The sequence below is a fragment of the Octopus bimaculoides genome, chromosome 18 (assembly GCF_046866305.1).
Source record: "Octopus bimaculoides isolate indiv1 chromosome 18, ASM4686630v1, whole genome shotgun sequence".
Taxonomy (NCBI): domain Eukaryota; kingdom Metazoa; phylum Mollusca; class Cephalopoda; order Octopoda; family Octopodidae; genus Octopus; species Octopus bimaculoides.
In genome coordinates, this window is record NC_142945.1 from 14,223,783 (window position 1) to 14,244,790 (window position 21,008).

General features: G+C 36.1%; 2 protein-coding genes across 5 annotated transcripts; one reads left to right on the forward strand and one right to left on the reverse strand.

The window, feature by feature from the left end:
* Positions 1–202: 202 nt before the first annotated feature.
* Positions 203–20,667, forward strand: LOC106881446 (riboflavin kinase). Of its 4 annotated transcripts, none has more exons than XM_089365822.1 (5): positions 203–373; positions 5,607–5,863; positions 10,978–11,129; positions 13,730–13,832; positions 16,688–20,667. In XM_089365822.1, the coding sequence occupies exons 2-5, from the start codon at positions 5,764–5,766 to the stop codon at positions 16,801–16,803; spliced, it is 471 nt and encodes a 156-aa protein (XP_089221948.1). In that variant the 5' UTR covers positions 203–373; positions 5,607–5,763; the 3' UTR covers positions 16,804–20,667. The 4 variants fall into 4 exon arrangements, with proteins under 4 accessions (XP_089221948.1, XP_014787316.1, XP_014787317.1 ...); XM_014931831.3 differs by lacking the exon at positions 203–373 and adding an exon at positions 4,993–5,487; XM_014931830.3 differs by lacking the exon at positions 203–373 and having other exon boundaries at positions 4,986–5,863.
* LOC106881445 (glutaredoxin-3) lies at positions 473–2,456 on the reverse strand. Its single transcript, XM_014931829.3, has one exon. The coding sequence runs from the start codon at positions 2,376–2,378 to the stop codon at positions 1,398–1,400; it is 981 nt and encodes a 326-aa protein (XP_014787315.1). The 5' UTR covers positions 2,379–2,456; the 3' UTR covers positions 473–1,397.
* Positions 20,668–21,008: the final 341 nt, after the last annotated feature.

Below are 21,008 nucleotides of genomic sequence, written 5' to 3' on the forward strand. Positions count from 1 at the left end.
TGCAGAATGGTGAAGTTGAGGAGACTCATGTCCAGCTTGCACTTCTGCAAATTGATGATGTCTAAAGGGAAAATACAGACAGTGGAGGAAGGATTGCGAAAACTGATTAGTGTGGACTTAGCGTGATGAAAGGTGGTGCACCCAGTGGCTGTGTGAAGGAAGGTGAGCAGACAGCCTGCTAGTTTAAATGGCATATGCCACAGGTAGAAGAGACGTGCCAGTTGGCTAATCATCATTAAGTGTCTTGTTCCTGGAGACATACAGAGCCCCAAGCTGGTCATGAACTACAAACCTTTATTTCTGAACTAGGTGTACTATATACACACACATCAAGGAATAAGACACCCAATGATAATTAGAACTGGATAATAAGGTAGTTATATGTAAATTCTAAATATGCTAACTATAATTTCATTGAGTCTTTGGTAACCCATGTTGCTTAAATAATTTCTGGATTTAAAACAAGGAGTCGTTTTAGTGAAATTATAATTTCAAATACAAATGACATTTATTACGTGCTTTCTCAACTCATCGTCCTCAAACATTTTTTATGGCTTAATATCTTTCCTAATATTATTAACCACTCAAGTATTTAAGTTTGTGTGCTTTGTTTCAATTAAATAAATCAATGCATCTTTGTTCGATAAACACTAAAAGCCGCGTTACTTCAACAAGAGGAAAGTGCTGAAATTTATAGTAATTTGTCAAATATTAAGATAAAATCTATACACACATTTTAAAAAGCATTAGATTAAAACAACGATGTATACACAAACGCAGAACAGTAGAAGCTGTAATATTTTTGTCTCAGAGAAACTTCTCGTAAGAGAATTGGTGTATTAAAAACGCAGAACTCGCTCAGAACGTAGTCAACTTATCGCCAAACACCGGTGTTTCTTCTAACTCTAATTGCTCAAAATATAAAGGAGGCTACGACTTTACTTTGGTTTTTGTAATATTATTATTATTATTATCAAATATACAGAAAGTGGACAGTGACTATAACCTTCTCAGACACTGGATTATTGTTAAATGAGTGAAGTTACTGCGGTTAATATTTACAAACTGATCGCGGCACGACTGGCTAGCTAACAGTGTTTTCGACAAGTAGCACTTCACGCTTGAGAGGTGTTAGGAAAGATATTAAATTACAAAACATTGTCTAGTTATAACATAAAATGAGTAATTTTATGACAGGGAAAAAAACGAAAAAAAAATTAGAATTTCAATATAGTTTCATAACTTCAAACATTTAATTAAAACTGTAAAGAGAATAGATTCGTGTTATGAGTTTGTGTATGTGTAATTATTTCTTATTACAAACAGATAAGAAGAAAAGGAATCTTTATTGATCAATACATAGATCATTTGTGTCACCTTAAATAGGATTAATTATTTTATGAAGTTCCTTTTAAGGTATCAACTAGTTGATTGTTTTCTTTAAGTTCTTTAATAATGTCAAGTCCACCTACCAGTTCACCATTCACATACAACTGGGGGTATGTAGGCCAGTCGGAATAGGTTTTCAACCCTTGCCTCACACTTTCATCCTGAAGAATATCAAACGTTTCGTAAGTGACGCCAGTTTCTTCCAAAATACCAATAGTAGTTTTACTGAATCCACAACGTGGTGTATCGGGGGAACCTTTCATAAACAGCATAACACTTGCTTTGTTGATGAGGGTTTTCAATTTAGCATTCAAATCTTCTTTCTGGGGCAACATCTTTTGAAGCTCGTTCGATTCTGACAATTCTTTGACTATATCCAATCCACCGATAAGTTCCCCTTTGTGATATAACTGAGGATAAGTAGGCCAGTCGGAGAATTTCTTCAATCCCTGGCGCACATTTTCATCGCTGAGTATGTTAAAATGAGAATAGTCGATATTGTGCTCATTCAGGATACCGATGATGGTACGACTGAAACCACATCTAGGTTCATCGGGAGTACCCTTCATGAAAAGCATGACAGGAGCTTGGTTAACGAGCGCTTGTAGTTTCACATTTATGTCTTCTTCGCTCTCTTCAGCTGGTATCGAAACTGTAGCTTCGACGAGATTCTTGACTTTTTTACATAGTTCCAAGGCATCGACACCTTCCAGAGTATCGATCCGTGATTTATTTTTGAAAAAGATAAACACAGGAACGTTAGCTACTTGATACTTCTTTGTCAATTCAACAAGATCTTCAGCCTCCACCAAAAGGAACCGTACGTTTACATAATGAGGGTCTTTTGCCAGTTCACGCAATACATCATTCATTTGCTCACATTCTCCCGACCATTTAGCAGAGAAATGTAAAACAACAAGGTTCGATCTCGCCTCAGTAAGGATTGTATTCAGTCTGTCCACGCTGGTAACTTCCTCAACCTGCGCCATTTTGCTGTAACATGCGGTGTGATGTCAACCTGTTCGTTTTATTAAACGGCTATTCTGACTAAACCGATCTTCTTCAGAATAGAGAGTTAGACTACTGAAAATATCCCGACTTCAAATAATTGAAAATTAATGAAAATAAATACATACACACACACAAAATGTTTACGTACATATATGTGTATATCGTGCATCTTCCGTCTTACATTTATCATATAAATAAATAAATAAATATATATATATATATATATATATTACTCTTTTACTTGTTTCAGTCATTTGACTGTGACCATGCTGGAGCACCGCCTTTAGTCGAACAAATCGACCCCAGGACTTATTCTTTGTAAGCCTAGTACTTATTCTATCGGTCTATTTTGCCGAGCCGCTAAGTTACGGGGATGTAAACACACCAGCATCGGTTGTCAAGCTATGTTGGGGGGGGGGACAAACATAGACACACAAACACACACACACACACATATATATATATATATATATATATATATATATATATATATATATATAAATCAAAATAAGCAACACGGATTTCAAAGATGATTGCAGTACGCACGTTTCATGCTACTCCATTTATTTAAGTAATGCGAGCATTACATTAAATGCAATATGTAGAGCAATTTTCTGCGCAGGAAAATGCAGAAAATCACAGTAGAATAGACATATTATAATTGTGGCAACATTTCAAATCCAAGTGGGAGGAAGAATACATAAAAATCCATCTTGACATAGCCAAGTCTATCGGGCTAGTAATTGGTTCTAGGCAAAAATTCTAAACTGTCTCTGATTTTATTGTCTCTTATCTAGTAGTAATAGTATGAGGGACAATCACTTCTAAGGAAAGGGAAGGTGTCCCTTTCCTTAGAAGTGATTGTCCCTCATACTATTACTACTAGATAAGAGACAATAAAATCAGAGACAGTTTAGAATTTTTGCCTAGAACCAATTACTAGCCCGATAGACTTGGCTATGTCAAGATGGATTTTTATGTATTCTTCCTCCCACTTGGATTTGAAATGTTGCCACAATTATAATATGTCTATTCTACTGTGATTTTCTGCATTTTCCTGCGGCTGAAGATTGCTCTACATATTGCATTTAATGTAATGCTTGCATTACTTAAATAAATGGAGTAGCATGAAACGTGCGTACTGCAATCATCTTTGAAATCCGTGTTGCTTATTTTGATTTTTTGGAATGGTTTTTGTATAATACCATACCATACTATATTCTGGTGCCTAAACATAAGTACCATATTCAATCTTGAATCTTAATCTAAACCTTCTATATATATATATATATATATATATATATATATATATATACGACGGGCTTCTTTCAGTTTCCGTTTACCAAATCCACTCACAAGGCTTTGGTCAGCCCGAGGCTATAGTAGAAGACACTTGCCCAAGGTGCCACGCAATGGGACTGAACCTGGAACCATGTGATTCGTAAGCAAGCTACTTGCCACTCAGCCACTCCCATATACACACACACACACACCGGAAAATTCACAACTTCCTGCCCTAATAAATCTCTGTTGTTCCTGAAAGTTCTTTTTTTTTATATATATATTTTCTACGGATTGCTTCAAAGCTCACTTTCTTCCTACACCTCGATCCTTGGAACATACATTTGTGTGTGTGTGTGTGTGTGTGCATTTGTGCAATACACACACACATATATATATATATATATATATATATATATATATATATATTAGAAATATAATATTTCTAAATCTCTATACATATATATATGGCAAGCTCCAGTTTTCAGTTTTTGTCAACTAAATCCACTGATAAGGCTTTGCTCACCCTGGATCAATAGTAGAAGACATTTGCCCAAGGTGCTATGTTATAGGACAGAACCCAAGGCCACATGGTTGGGAAATAAGTTTCTTAACCTCACAGCCACACCTGTGCCTATAGCTTATCTAATGAAAATCAAATCAAAATTAAAACTAGAAGTAATATAGGTGAATACACTAATTATCCTGCAAATTGTATTTTTTTTTTCTTCTTTCATACTAGTTCAGGTTGGATGGATCTGAATTACAATTAGTAATCTCAGTCTGGAAAGGGACAATGGTACTAGGGCCCATAAAAAAAGTAGGAGGAAGTCAGACTGTACATCAGTGCTGGGTCTGTAGCGCCTGGTAAGGACTTGTATAGGAGCGTTAAACTAAGTGTCTTTTCAATATTTAATCCTACGTTAACTTAGAAGAGTTCAAATCTTAAAAGGGTCAATAAAATAAGTACCAGTCATTTTTTAAAAATCTTTTAGTGAGGAGGGAAGACAATGCTCATGACCTCTGTGACTGCTAGGAAGAGAGGAAAGTATCTTTGAAGACCCAGCTCAAATACTTGTAATAGAGTGGACACACACACACACACATATATATATGATGGGCTTCTTTCAGTTTCCGTCTACCCAATCCACTCACAAGGCTTTGGTCGGCCCGTGGCTATAGTAGAAGACACTTGCCCAAGGTGCCACGCAGTGGGACTGAACCCGGAACCATGTGGTTGGTAACAAGCTACTTACCACATAGCCACTCCTACGCCTATCCCTAGAAAATTAATGTTACATAAATATGCGTCATACTAATGGAGAGCGGGGCGGAGAAATAAGATTGCATAATGTGTTTACTTCTCTCAATGATTTTAACGAGCAATATATAAAGTGAAATATTTATAATCAGAGAACAACATCAAGTCGCATCTTCCACTTGGGTGTAAACTAACAAAAATACAAATTTACATCCGAACAAGAGTTATACAGCTTTTCTTGTTCGTCGAATATTAAACAAACTGATATGAACAAAGGTTAATACCATTGTTGGACGGTGACTAAAATTATATTTCCTGACATAAATTTATTCCGTTCACATTGCTATCACTTTTCGAGACGATAGATGTTTCGATCGTACTATATTTGTCATATCTGCTCGGTATGATTAAGCATTTTAACAACCTTGGTTAGCAACACAGGAATAAAGCGGTAATTACGTGTCTTATAGAAAAGATAACGAGCTATATTTGACGATGGCAAACGGTTTTCAAGGTGGAAGTAAGGGAGAACAACTCTCAATACGGTAAATATTTTCAAGTGGGGTTTTTGCAAATACTGGTACAGAATAGTGAAAGTGATATATTTTCAATAATGAAAATATTAGTAGAGTGATACTTTTCCAATTCCTATATTAATTTGTAGAGGTATTTGCACGAAATCCATGCGCTGCTGAATCGTAACTGATAACACACTTGCCAGTCATAGATATAATAAACATCACGCCTTCAGGACACTCCTCACAAGTCATTGAACTTTCATCTGACTGCGACTATTGTTGCTTCTCTGCCAAACTTACAAAATGACGTCCACTGGTCCAGAAAATTACCTGCCTTACTATGCCGAAGGAAACGTAGTCAAAGGATTTGGTCGGGGCAGCAAACAACTTGGTTTTCCCACAGGTAAATAAGGATTTCTCATATACCTAATGTATATTCAGCCATCTATCAAGGTTAACCCCTTAAGCGTCCTATCCTTTTCTTACCTCATGTATTTTCCAATGTTTTAAGATGATTATTTATTTTTCCCTTTTCTCATTCTATAAATATTCCAGTTTTCCTTCGAAGAAACAATATTATCTTAGTTTGATTACATAAGGCTTTGCATGCGGTCATTTTCTGTGATCACTCCCCCTTACAATGAATTTTTTTTTTTTTAGTTGTCTAAGGCCTGATATATATAATTAGGTACTATTTATTGGTAGTTACCATCTTGGGAGATGATAAATAAACACCAGCACTATTCTAGAGTTTTCCTTTTTGTTATAAAGTCTAACCTTGAGTCCGGTATGAGGGATAAAAAAAAATCGAAGAAATCGGTAAACACTTTTTTCTTCCAGGGGGTTGCGGCGAGTGCTCTCTTATCAAAGTCTGCGGTTTCGTGTCGAATCCTAGTTAGAGCCTAAATTAAGACGACCAGTTTGCTCTTGAAAAGAAGGACAAACGACTTCATTTAATTGTTTCTTTTTCCTATAAATGCCGGATTTTAAACCTTAGATATTACTCATCATTCAAACATTTCCGTAACTCCCTGCCCTCCACGCAGATAGCATATTCCTTGCAGAAATGTTCAACAGCTGTTTGTCTTAATTTACTTTGTTATTCTGTCACAAATCAACTCCGATCGAGTAGACCTATGATCAAAGCAATCAAACCGTGACCATCCCATTTTTAAAGAAGTACCTAGGGCTATAATATCTGATGTGATATATTTCTTTAAGACTGGGATGTGAGTTGAGGGAAATTTGGCTCCTATGTGTAGCAGATCGAACGCCCACAAAAAGGTTCCCACGTTGCCGCGTTTTGTTTTTTCTTTCTTTAATAAGGCACATTAATTTGGTTGGCAAAGTGTTATTTAATCTTTTCCCTTTGGTAAAGATCCGAGTTATTTTATCTCGTATGCTTTAATTTAGACTTCAGATAAAGATCAGACATATTTTACACTCCAAGCTATCATAAGAAAAAACAATACAATAAATCCCTAATGATATAAAATTAATATGTATAATGACACAAGGGAATCAATAAGTTGTATAAAGAAAATACTCGAATATATTCTATGTTGTATTTAAATTCACAATAATTATAGCTTTGTGTGTGCGCGGTATACATAGATATATATAAAAAAAACTCATCCAGCATGACTTTAAATTGACTACCTCTGAGAATAAAAATCTTTGTTTACATTAGTTACGGAAAACGCTTTATTTGTCAACAGATTTTCTGGAAACTATTCTGTTTGTGTTAGCGTGTATATTCTCGTATATTCCATCTTCCGTCTTTCATTTGCCATATATATATATATATATGTATGTATACACACACACATATTTGCGGGAAAGAAATCGTAAACTAAATATCCATTCAATTAAAAATGTAAAAAAAAAGAAAAAATTGGCTTCTTTTTAGCTTTTATTCTTTTAAATGTGGGTATTTTTACCCCTCCTCTAAATCTTACTATGCTCTTTAAAAACAAAAATTGATTTACAGATTTTTGTTTAGACCATCAGACATTTAGAATCTTGTTTTAGTTTTGTTTCAAACTTTGGTCTATAACCATGCTGTATCACCACTTCTTTTTTAATAGTTATACTTCGAAGAATATAAAGAATTATTTGATGTTGGTGGGGTGTAAATATATTTATTCGCATTTGCAGTGTTTAAATACATTTTACCTATTACATTTCCATCCGTTTTAAATTGAAACAAAGGCATTTTAAACTTTCAGGAAGTAAATGGTACCAATACTTTCATTATAGAAGACATTATTTTATTTATTTTGAAACCTTTGCATATGAATCCCATAAATACTAACATACTACATATGAATCCCATAAATTGACCGGTCGTTTCTCATTTAAATCACAATGACTGCAACTTATATCAAAACCCCACGATGAACTATCCTTTCGTTATGAGCACATGATTTGATACATAACACTAGTGGAACCCTGATGGGCAAGTTTAAAGTGTAACAATTATGCTTAGGGTTTCACGTGAACATATCGTATTCGCTGTAATAGTGGTGGGGCGTCGAAAACGTCCGTCTCACTGTATTGATACATTTTTAGAAGGTATGTATCTTTCTTCCACTGATAACTTTGATAAAATATATTCATTGGTGGTCTTATGATGGTACTTGAGGGAAGTTCTTGCTGTGCTTTTTTGCCTGTAAAGAATGAATTAGAAGAATAAAGAGTACTTATGTTGTTGAAATTGAGTAGGTCGTAAAAATTGATGAATCATCTTTCTTCTAGCGAAATATCTTGTTGAACACGTGGTCCTAACATTCAAGTGATTTACCTGTCACCGCTCAAACAAAATTTTTGTTTTACACTTGACTGTCAACAATAAACCGCTGACACATTGACTAATCATAACAGGTTGACATGGAATTCTGCAGAGGCGCAATAGGAGGTGACATTGACAATAAAAAAAAAACTCTACTAAATTCTTGGTAGAGTTTATTCGGCAATTTCTGTTTCATGAAGATCTCATCAGACAACAAATACAAGATATAAGGCTGGTAGACGTAGCTCGCACAAGGCCGAATAGAAGTGGGAAAGCGATGAAATCGAGGAGTTTAAGGAGTTCGTCTTCTTCGGGCACACAGTGAATATGCGCTGAGATATGGACGCTCAAAAGAGAATAAGGGCAGTATGGGAGGCATTTAACTCAATAAAGGATATGCTCAAAACAAAACTAGATAATACCATATGTGCTAGATTCTTCAATAACACCGTCCTACCTGTGCTCTTATACGTGAGACATGAGCTACTACGAAGATGATAGAACATCGATTGGTTACAACGCAAAGGGCCAGGGAAAGGCCCATAGTAGGATTATCATTACAGAGCTCAGTACCAAAAGCATAAGTTCCGCTGGGCCCGGACATGTCGCGAGGTTCACAGACAACAGGTGAACCTATGCAGTTGACGAATGCAGTTCGTAAGCAAGCTACTTACCACACAGCCACTCCTACACCTATGACCTGTGTATTTTAAGTGTAATCCCTCTTTGATATCATCGTCATTTTATACATATTTATTCAGAGATTGAGATGGATAAAACTCAAATCTACCCTTGAATCTTCTGGTGTAAACCAAATTATCTCACCTCTCATTTCATTGTAATTAAGTGAACGTGCCAAATCTCCTGAAAGATAACAATTCTACCTATGCATGCCAATGAATTAATATTTGTAAATTTGTTGTTACTATTGTTGTTGTTGTTGTTTCAGTCATCCAGGGAATTTCATGGAGTCGTTTGATTTGCTAGGAATAACAGCTGAAATTCCCTTATGCTAATATATTACTTAATGCTCCTGACTTTAAATCATTTAACATTGTTTCATGTTGTTTAATGCATTGCAAAACTGAATAAAAATTTACGGATTTTAATTGTTTTTTTTCCCCAAAAAAACTTTGAAAATTATGTACATATGAAAAAAAATGTGTTATCCACGATGATGAATACTGTAATGTTGACTTAAATTTTAAGGAAACAGAGTTTAAAAGTCTGTTAGTATTTGAAAGAGTGAAGGCATGTGGCTTAATGGTTAGGGTATTCGGCTCATGATCACAAAGTTGTGAGTTCAATTCCCAGTAACGCATTATGTCCTTGAGCTAAACACTTTATTTCACGTTGCTTCAGTCCACTCAGCTGGCAAAAATGAGTAGTACCTGTATTTCAAAGGGCCAGCCTTGTCACACTCTGTGTTATGCTGAATCACCCTGATAATTATGCTAAAGGTACATGTGGCTGTGGAGTACTCAGCCACTTGCACGTTAATTTCACAAGCAGGCTGTTCTGTTGATCAGATCAACTGGAACCCTTGTCATTGTAACCAATGGAATGCCAGTATTTGAAACCACTGGACCGTTAATTCTTCTGGAAAATGCATGTACATTACAACTTTTGAGTTTCACTTCTACACGTTTCAAACTTAGTGAAATTCTTGTTACTTAATCGGCATGCCACAAATTCTAAATGAAGTCATGCAGTATGTCTTGCAAACAACTCGCACATGAAAGTGCTACCAGTCGAGAACTCTGCATACCAGAAGCCAGCAAGCGTTGTGGGGTCATCAGGAGAGAATGCGCGCCGTTTCGGGGCCTACCTCTCGACAGTATCAATGCACACCGGCCCCCATCTCTGATATGAGGCCCCGCTTGCTAGATCAACTGGTTATTAAAAACAAAGCTCAATATTTCTCTAGCCATCGCTCATCATCTCTTTTTAACCAAATCCAGTGGCTAGCCTCCTCCACTGTAGTTTAACAACTTTCTTTTACATAAATTGTTGTAGAAAAGAAATTCTTATGGAATCTAAAAAAAAATGTGTTGAACAAAATATGGGGTGGCCATAGCATGAATACTTTTGATCATAATTTTTTTTCAGTCTGGGCTAACCTAGATCTAAACACCAAGGTTGTTGTAGCTCCTCGGGTCAGCCCTGATTGAACAGATTTATTACCAATTGTTTTCCTTTGCGGGGAGACATTTAGGATAATGGTGGCTGATTTGAGAACTGTATTATTGCATGACCCCACTCAATTTTGGATATTAGAGTTATTTCCCCCTTGAACTTCATAAAATTTATCATTACCGCTTATAATTTATTGCTTCTCCATTGATTGACCGCTAACTCCAAAAGTTTCTTTATTCTCTCTCTCTCTCTCTCTCTGTTTAGTTCCTTGTGTTCCTTTCTGTTAAAGAGCATAGGCTTGAAACATAAAAGACTTTCTCACCTTCCTGAGCGTCAAACTAATACACCTGTCTTCATCTTTGTTTCTCTGTAAATTTCAACTATATATATATATATATATATATATATATATATATGCCTATTTGATTACATATGAAAATGAATTTATAGACAAATTGAACATTAACTAACAGAGAAAAAAATTATAAGTAGAAGCAGGCTTTATGATAGAACGTATTATAGTGACAGAAAGTTAATAAGTCAATTATTACTAGACAAAATAATTACTGATTTAATATTTATTGTTACAGCAAACCATGATGAAGAAGTAGTTAGTAAATTACCATCTAGCATGGACAATGGTGTCTACTATGGTTGGGCAAATGTTGATAAAGGACCAGTTTACAAAATGGTCCTTAGTATTGGATGGAACCCCTATTATAAAAATGAAAAGAAATCTATGGTAAGTCAGTTTTTTTGGTTTTTTTCCAAGACTTTCATTAAGTATATTGTTTCATTGATTGTCGTCATTGGATTCTGATTATGTTGGGTTTTAGCCAATTGTATTTGTCTTAGTTTTTATTTTAGTCTGACACTTATTTTATCAACATCTGTCTGTCAAATGACAGAGCTATCTTTTGATGTAAAGGGACATAATGCACAGTTTTGGGTGCACATATATTAATCTCTACCTATCCACCTACTTACCTACTGTCTGTCTGTTTGTCTTTTTATCTCTCTGTTTGTCTGGCTGTTTGTCTCTCTATCTATTTATCTGTCAGTTTGTCTATCTATCTATCTATCTATCTGTGTGTTTGTTTGTCTGTCTATGTGTAAGCATGGCTGTGTGGTTAAAAAGCTTGCTTTGCAACCACATGGTTTTGAGTTCAGTTCCAATGTATGACACCTTGGGCAAGTGTCTTCTACTATAGCCAGGTCAGAAGCCCATCTTCTGTGTGTATGTCACCCCCTCCCACATGTAAACACACACTCCTTGACAGTCAGTCCTAGTTTGTTTACATCCCTGTAACTTAGCAACTCAGCAAAAAAAATAAAAAATGATACAATAAGTATAGAACTTAAAAATAAGTACTGAGTTCTATTTATTCAACTAAACCCTTCAAAGTGGTGCTCCAGCATGTCAACAGTGTAATGAGTGAAGCAAATACATGAGTATGTATGTATGTATGTATATATATGTCTAATAATAGACTCTTAGACGTTTTCCATCCATCAGTTTGAAATCACAAGGCACTGATCAACCTGACAATATAGGAGAATACATTTGTTCAGATGCAACACAGTGAGATTGAACCCAGAACCATGTGGTTACCAAGTTAACTATTACATCTCTCAGATGTGCCTCTGTTCCCTACTTGTTGAAATTTCATTGCATTAACATCTTTTTTTTGTTTTTGTTTTGTAACTTCCAGTCACAAGTTTTACCCCATTGTATGTTCTCTTTTCATAACTGTCTGTTATGTGTGTGCCAACTTTTTTGTTTTCTATTCATCTGCAACATAGAATAAACAAACGAATACAGTTATGTAAACCGACTGCTATTGTTGCTGAGCTGGCAGATTCGTTAGCATGCTGACTGAAATGCTTAACAGTATTTCGCTTCAATCTGAGTTCAAATTCCGCCGAGGTCAACTTTGCCTTTCATCCTTTCGAGGTTGATAAAATTGAACACTGGGATCAATGTAATTGACTGATCCCCTCCCCCAAAATGGCTGCCTTAGTGGCAAAATTTGAAATTATTATCGTTAGGCGGCGAGCTGGCAGAAACGTTAGCATGCTGGGCAAAATGCTTAGTGGTATTTCATCTATCTTTATGTTCTGAGTTCAAATTCCGCCGAGATTGACTTTGCCTTTCATCCTTTCGGGGTCGATAAATTAAGTACCAGTTGCGTTCTGGGGTCGATCTAATCGACTGGTCCCCTCCCTCAAAATTTCGGGCCTTGTGCATAGAGGTAAAAAAAAAAAATTATTATTATTATTATCATATTTACTCAGTAGCACCATGTGGTGAAGTCTTTAACCCTTTAGCATTCAAACAGGTCATATCCAGCCAAAATATTTAATCTGTTTTATATTGAAACTGACCAGATCTGGCCTCTCACCTCAATCCTCAATCTGGCCATTCACCTCAATCCTACATTCTGAATTCAAATTCTGCTTTTCTTCCTTTCAAGGTCGATAAATTAAGTACCAGCGAAACACTGAGGTTGATGCAATCAACTCGTCCCCACTTCCCACAAATTTCACTTCAATAGAGGCCACCAATCAAGCAGAGCCAAGCATAGTGAAGTGGCTCCTCAGTCAAAGTGGACAGCTATTTGACACATCCTGTAATCACTGGTTCATTGTGTCTCTCTCTCAGAACTCACAATGACCCAGTTTACTTAGCTGTCAGAAATTTTTTTTTTAAAACTACTTGAGACATCATCATCATCATCATCATCATCATCATCATCATCATCATCATCATCATCATCATTTAACATCTGCCTTCCATGCTGGCATGGGTTTGACCCAGACATCGACAAATACTCCATTGACTTTTATACAGTATAACCTCCCCCGCCACACACACACACACACACATATAACATCTTACTGATTGCCAAATGGGGACTTAACACATACACATACACATAACAGGCTTCCACACAGTTTCCATCTACCATATTCACTCACAAGGCATTGGTAAACCCAGCACGGTGCGACTGAACTGAAAACTATGTGATTGCAAAGCATGCTTCTTAACCACTACCTAAGAGTAGACCAAGAACGAGATATTTGGATAATATCCAAAGTCTCAGTTGGTCATGGTTAGGAATCCAGCAGGCATATGTAATAACAGTTGCTTCTGATTAGACCCTAAGGAGGAGGTGCTTGAAGACTCACAACGCTCCCAGGGATAGTGGGTAGAGAAAATGAATAGATGGATGGATGGACACTGCTTCAAGCTAACTATAACGCACAGCTAAAATATTTTGTTCATTATTACTTTTTTTTTTTCCCCACCACTTTGATTTGTTCAATTTTACCTTCTTGTAGGAAACTCATATATTGCACACCTTCAAAGAAGATTTCTATGGTCATTTATTAAAAGTCATTATAGTAGGCTATCTTCGACCAATGGCAGATTTTAATGGTCTTGGTAAGTAGTGGCAGATTGGTGCCCTTTCTCCTTCTTGTTTTATTTTTGATTGACAGCTATTTCTAAAAAAAGTGTTGTTTTATCTAAAGAAAAAAGTCAAGCATTTGAAGCAGAAACATCAATAAATAATTGTTAAAAATACACAGACAAAAACAAGGAGTTCAGTCTAAGCTCAAATGAGAAAGAAAGGCATATCTCGCATATGTAATATAGTGATTGCAAAAACTTCAATTAGTTGTATTGTCTTTCTTATCCCAGAATTTCAGTCAACTAATCTTATTAGAATTACCTCATATATTTGTTGCTTTTAGATTTTAATCACTCCTTAGTGGAAGATTTTGTCTCTAAATTGCTTGGATAATCTCAACTGATCAGTGTTTTTCAATTCAATATTATATATGTGAAACCTTATTAAAGATATATATATTTATAGTACCGCCTGACCGGCCTTCGTGCCAGTGGCACGTAAAAGCACCCACTACACTCTCTGAGTGGTTGGCGTTAGGAAGAGCATCCAGCTGTAGAAACTCTGCCAAATCAGATTGGAGCCTGGTGTAGCCATCCGGTTCACCAGTCCTCAGTCAAATCGTCCAATCCTTGCTAGCATGGAAAGCGGACGTTAAACGACGATGATGAGTAGTTTGCAGAATGCTCCCTAAGATACTTTACCTCAGCTGTATTGTTGATATTTTAGTCTGAATTGTCTAACATGTTGTTTCTCCCTAAAAGAGATAGTGAGAAAACAGAGAGTCTATCAATTCAGAGAAGCAGATGATATTTCTTTTGTTGTTTGTTCATCTACAGCAGAGTTACAATGCCTGTAATATATTTATGGCTCTTGACTGAAAAATCGTCATCATCGTCGTCGTCATCTGCAACATTATCAAGTTGCAAGTTGAGCACATTGTCTCATCATCATCATCATCATTGTCTAATGTCCGCTTTCCATGCTAGCATGGGTTGGATGATTTGACTGAGGACTGGTGGAACCGGATAGCAACACTAGGCTCCAATCTGATTTGGCAGAGTTTCTACAGCTGGATGCCCTTCCTAACGCCAACCACTCAGAGAGTGTAATGGGTGCTTTTACGTGTCACCCGCACGAAGGCCAGTCAGGCGGTACTGGCAATGGCCACGCTCAGAATGGTGTATTTTATATGCCACCCGCACAAGAGCCAGTCCAGGGGCACTGGCAACGATCTCGCTCGAAAATCCTACGAAGGCCAGTCAGGCGGTACTGGCAACGGCCACGCTCAGAATGGTGTATTTTATGTGCCACCTGCACAAGAGCCAGTCCAGGGGCACTGGCAACGATCTCGCTCGAAAATCCTACGAGGGCCAGTCAGGCGGTACTGGCAACGGCCACGCTCAGAATGGTGTATTTTATGTGCCACCCGCACAAGAGCCAGTCCAGGGGCACTGGCAACGATCTCGCTCGAAAATCCTACGAAGGCCAGTCAGGCGGTACTGGCAACGGCCACGCTCAGAATGGTGTATTTTATGTGCCACCCGCACAAGAGCCAGTCCGGGGGCACTGGCAACGATCTCGCTCGAAAATCCTACGAAGGCCAGTCAGGCGGTACTGGCAACGGCCACGCTCAGAATGGTGTATTTTATGTGCCACCCGCACAAGAGCCAGTCCAGGGGCACTGGCAACGATCTCGCTCGAAAATCCTACGAAGGCCAGTCAGGCGGTACTGGCAACGGCCAAGCTCAGAATGGTGTATTTTATGTGCCACCCGCACAAGAGCCAGTCCAGGGGCACTGGCAACGATCTCGCTCGAAAATCCTACGAGGGCCAGTCAGGCGGTACTGGCAACGGCCACGCTCAGAATGGTGTATTTTATGTGCCACCCGCACAAGAGCCAGTCCAGGGGCACTGGCAACGATCTCGCTCGAAAATCCTACGAAGGCCAGTCAGGCGGTACTGGCAACGGCCACGCTCAGAATGGTGTATTTTATGTGCCACCCACACAAGAGCCAGTCCAGGGGCACTGGCAACGATCTCGCTCGAAAATCCTACGAAGGCCAGTCAGGCGGTACTGGCAACGGCCACGCTGTCTCTTCATTTAAAAATATGCCTAACTTAATTTTCACCCTTGAAAGAAATAACTCATAACACCACTCGTGCGAAGACACATGACTTAATGTTTGCATAGTCAAAAGCTAATAGTTTCAACTCCTTAACTGATTCGTGCATTGTGTCCTTGCACGAAATATGTAATTTCACATTACTCAAGACTGCTTAGTTGTAAATGAGTTTCAGCAATACCTGGGAAGTTAACCATGTGGAGGTACAGTGTCCTGTTTGGTGGCGAGTCTTGTAATCTTTGTCAGTTATATGCCATGGTAACTAGGTTAAACTTTGGTTGTATGTGCCCTAGGGCTCATGACAGATCTAACCTAGTTCCACTTGTCTTTATAGCATATTGGCAAATGGTTGCTGATGAGTACAAGCATGGCTGTGTTGTTGACGTGTTTGTTTCACAGCTATATGGTTTCTGGTGCAATTCTAATGTACATTGGATAAATGTTTTTTGCTATAGTTTTAAACCAACCATACCCTTTTGAGTGAAATTAAATGAAGAGAAAATATGTGGAAACCCTTCAGATGGACTGTTGATGCTTTTCTATGGTATTTTTACTATGTTACTGTTTAATAGTACTACTTGGCCTTTGGGTTCCTTAATCATTCAGGCTAAGTGCTCAATCTGAAGATAATTTTGTCCCTTCCTCTCTGAAAGGGCCTGAAAAATGCCATAGGCGTTCCTTTTTCTTTCCTGAATATGCTATAATTTTTTTTGTTTTTAAATGTGTGTGTCTTTCCAATAAAATTTGTTTTATGTTACATTCAGATGAACTAATTAAAGCTATAGAAAATGATATTGAAAAAGCATCAACTCTTTTGGAAATGCCGAACTTTTTATCTTATAAAGATGACAACTTCTTTGGAGCTGACGAGCAAAGTTGATTATCAGTGAGCAACAAGAATGGAACATTCTTTATACATCTACTTCATTGTGATGATTGTTAAATATTAATATACAATAAGCATTATATTTTAAATTATATTGTTGATTCTGTTGAAAATACCATGTTAATTCCATAACATTCCCTTCTGCAAATTTTTATTAAATCTAAATGAAAAGGAAAAAAAAAAACACAGTTACATACATGTGTATACAAGTCATCTATTGATGGTGTCATATTAACTGACACACAGATGTAAATAATTTATTTGTTGACTGTAAAATTTACAGAAATATACGAACATAGATAATTCATTTATTGACAGTGCAACACAGACATATAATTTTCATTTTTTGATGAAAGTCTATAGACATATCTACTATTTGTGTAAAATTTACAGGCACAGACATAAATATTTCATCTGTTGATGGTATAATATTTACTGATGCAGATAAGTCATCTGTTAATGGTCTTTAGAATATGACTGCTGAACAGATTTTTCAATGAGCTTCAAGGAAGGTTTTGTCACAAGTCTTTGATATATTGTCTGATGTGTTCTGTTGTGCATCCTTTGTGGTTTATGCCATCAAATGGGTCCAATGTCATTGAATGATTTCTCTTATGAACAAATGACCAAATCTTCTTTGGAAGCAAATGCAGAGTTTAATAAATTAAGTAATGTAAAAAGAATGGAATTCATATTTTTCTCGTTTCTAAGTATGAGGTCACTAACAATGCAAGTGAAATTAAGCAGAATGATTGAATCCAGATGATTTTACAATCTGATTTCACTTCCTGATTTGGAGCCATAGAATTTTCATTAATTCATTTCTACCTTTTTTTTGTGTAAGATATATCATGAACACCTCACAATCTCAATAGTCACTCTGCTCCAAATCTTTTTTGCTTTATGCAAATGTAAGCAGGTGATATTGTGTAATGTTAAATGAAATAAAATAGGTGTTTAAATATTTCTATATTTCTTAGCTGTTTGATTAACCAGCTTAAATTACATTATCATCAGAAGTCACTGACCAAAACCAATTACTGGTTAATCTTATTATAAGACAGTGTTTGGTTAAGTAATCTATCATAAAATGCTAGTCAACATTATTAGCTCATTAAGGAATCATAACACACTGAAACCAACACTATTAGCAGCTAATTAATCTATCATTATAAGATACTGACTGACATTATTTCATAGAAGCATTTTCCAAAACATTAATTTCACCTCTTTAAAAAAAAAAAAAGCAAAATGCAATTTTTAAACAGTGTATGAGTATCATTAGTAATCATGTATATAATATCCATGTGTTTGGGCCAGGATTGAATTCGTTTTTTTTTTTTTTGTTTTTTTTTTTTTTTACAGAAAGGGCTTTACATTTTTGTGGTATAAGTTGATCAGGTTATTGGGACCCTAAAAAAGAAAAAAAAAACAAAACAAATAATGCAGTTAACAGTCCTGAAAACTTATCTTTCACTGCTTGTAACTAATCTAAAATAATCCAGGTATAAATTCAATAACTTTATTTTTGCTCAACATCAGCCTCATTGCAATATCAAATAAATGATAGTGATAATAGAGTCAAAATTCAGTCAGTTACATTGGCTGACATACATGAAATATTTCGATGGAACCAAAACGCTCACCCACCCATATGATTCACAGTGAATTTAAAGACCATTTTTCTTTTTACCAACCAAATTTAAACACACACAATATGGTTTTTGTATTTGTTAATAACAATGGGTTTATATGAATTATCGCTAAATTTAACAAAGATATCTAATACAAGCATGGAACTTTCACATCCAGTATTCAAAGTTTCTTTGCACCAGCAATGATTTTTGTGGTGCTACCCACCAGAAAAAAAAACAAAAAAAACTGACACTGACCCAACCCATTTAACTGTCCAAGAGGAATGACTCTGGTAGATTTAATTACGAGATCTTGGTCAAAAAATCATTATATATGTCTGAAGATTGTGCATATTTAAGATTGAAACTAAAATTAGTTTTAATTTCTACTTTTAATTTTTTTTAATAATTCATTCTATATTTCAAATTTTAACCAACCACAATCTTCATGCATGTATAATAATAATTTTTATTTTTACCAAAATCTCGTAATTAAGCCTAGCAAAGTTGTTCTCTTTGAACAGTTAAATGTTTTAGTGATATTTTATGAGTTGAAGGCACACTGGCCCAGTGGTTAGGGCAGCGGACTCGCGGTTTCGATTCCCAGACCAGGCGTTGTGAGTGTTTATTGAGCGAAAACACCTAAAGCTCCACGAGGCTCCGGCAGGGGATGGTGGTGAACCCTGCTGTACTCTTCCACCACAACTTTCTCTGACTCTTACTTCCTGTTTCTGTTGTGCCTGTAATTCAAAGGGCCAGCCTTGTCACACTGTGTCACGTTGAATATCCCCGAGAACTACGTTAAGGGTACACGTGTCTGTGGAGTGCTCAGCCACTTGCACGTTAATTTCACAAGCAGGCTGTTCCGTTGATTGGATCAACTGGAACCCTCGACGTCGTACGCGACGGAGTGCCAACAACAACAACATTTTATGAGTTACACTGGTGAAGCTTTTTCCTTTTATAACCCTGTGCAAGAGTTAATGAACGGTGGTTGAAAATCAGATCATATATCAGTTGCAGCTGAGAAATTCCAAATACTGGATTTGATACTTGTATTTTATATCAAACATAGTCCTCTCTTTCAATGATACTGTGTGTTTGTATGTTTTTCTTTTTTTTTTTTTTCTTCATGTCATTGTCATGCACAAGTCATGTATTTTTGATATGCACTAAGTTTTCTCTACTTTATAAAAAACATCGACTTGTACATACAACAGCTATATGTAGGCTAAGAAAACTACATTAGCTGTCACATCTACATGCATACACTCACAAAAAATTCATACCCCAAGTTTCAGCATGTTAAGGTTTCATATTTATTTTTGTTCTTTAATGGACTTGAGGCTGTGATCTCAGACTCATTCTCTCATTCCTGTTTTAAACAGTATCATTACATGCACAGAAACTTTCAGCGAATAAATTGCTCATCGATGTTATCTGCATGGGAAAAAATAACTGTTAGCATTGGCATATTTAATGCAGGGAACATCAAACGGTTTACTAGAAGTAAATGGTGAGGGGAAAATTAATATTTGATATTGGCTGTTGAACAGTGAAGTCTGTGCTTTGCTGAAGATGGTTCCATAAAACCAAAACATATCTGGAGTTGTCTCCCATACTTATCTAAAAGAATCTAAATAATATTAGTCAATGAGTGAATTTTTTTCTCCATCTCATACTGCATTTTTTCCTGTTAGCTTTTTGATACTCCTTACAGTAACATTAACTTCACTATTAATCCTATAACAAAGTCAAAGGAAGTAAAATCGACTCTGCTCTAGGTTTTGTAGTAACTGTTTTCATTTCCATAAGGATGTTATTCTACTGAGAGATAATACCATCAGTGAGACTAAGTCTGTTGAGTGCCAAAAACTGAGAAAAATGTGAGAGAAAAAGTTTTGCAGGAAATGATTAACTGAGATTATTTGATAGTTTTTTTTTTGGTCTCAGTGTCAGTTCTAAACCTTTGAAAAGAATCTGTGGTTATAGTATAATTCTGCAAGGGGTTGTTGTGATGGATGATGAGGAGATGTCTTATTTTCTTAGCAACTTTTGCAATTTGAAACTGCAAATTCGTAAATCTCTAGTAAAGAAATGTATTATATTGCAATCAATAACTGAATCATGATGCTTTATAAAGTGTTGAACTTATTTCTTATAATATTGTTTATAATGTTATGTTGTTATTTCATAATTTGCATAAAACTCTTCATTGAATCAATTATAAATTTCTTTCTTTATTTTCAACAACATTTTAAGAAATATTTTTCTTGCCTTCATTAAAAAAAAATTTTTTTTGTTCTTTTTCCTATTTTACTTTCCACAATTATATTATCAATTCTATTGGCTATGGCACATATTAAATGTCAACTCAACAAAATACAGCTATATAATATACTTTTAAAATAAAACATGTACTAACCTAAGTTTTGAGGGTAGAAGAAATACAATGAATTGAAATGATAGAAATTTCTTTTTTAATAAAGTGATAGGTTTTTAGCTTTACTATTTATCATTTACGGAGAGGTACTTGCATAGCAAGTGACCTGATCTGAGATTGTG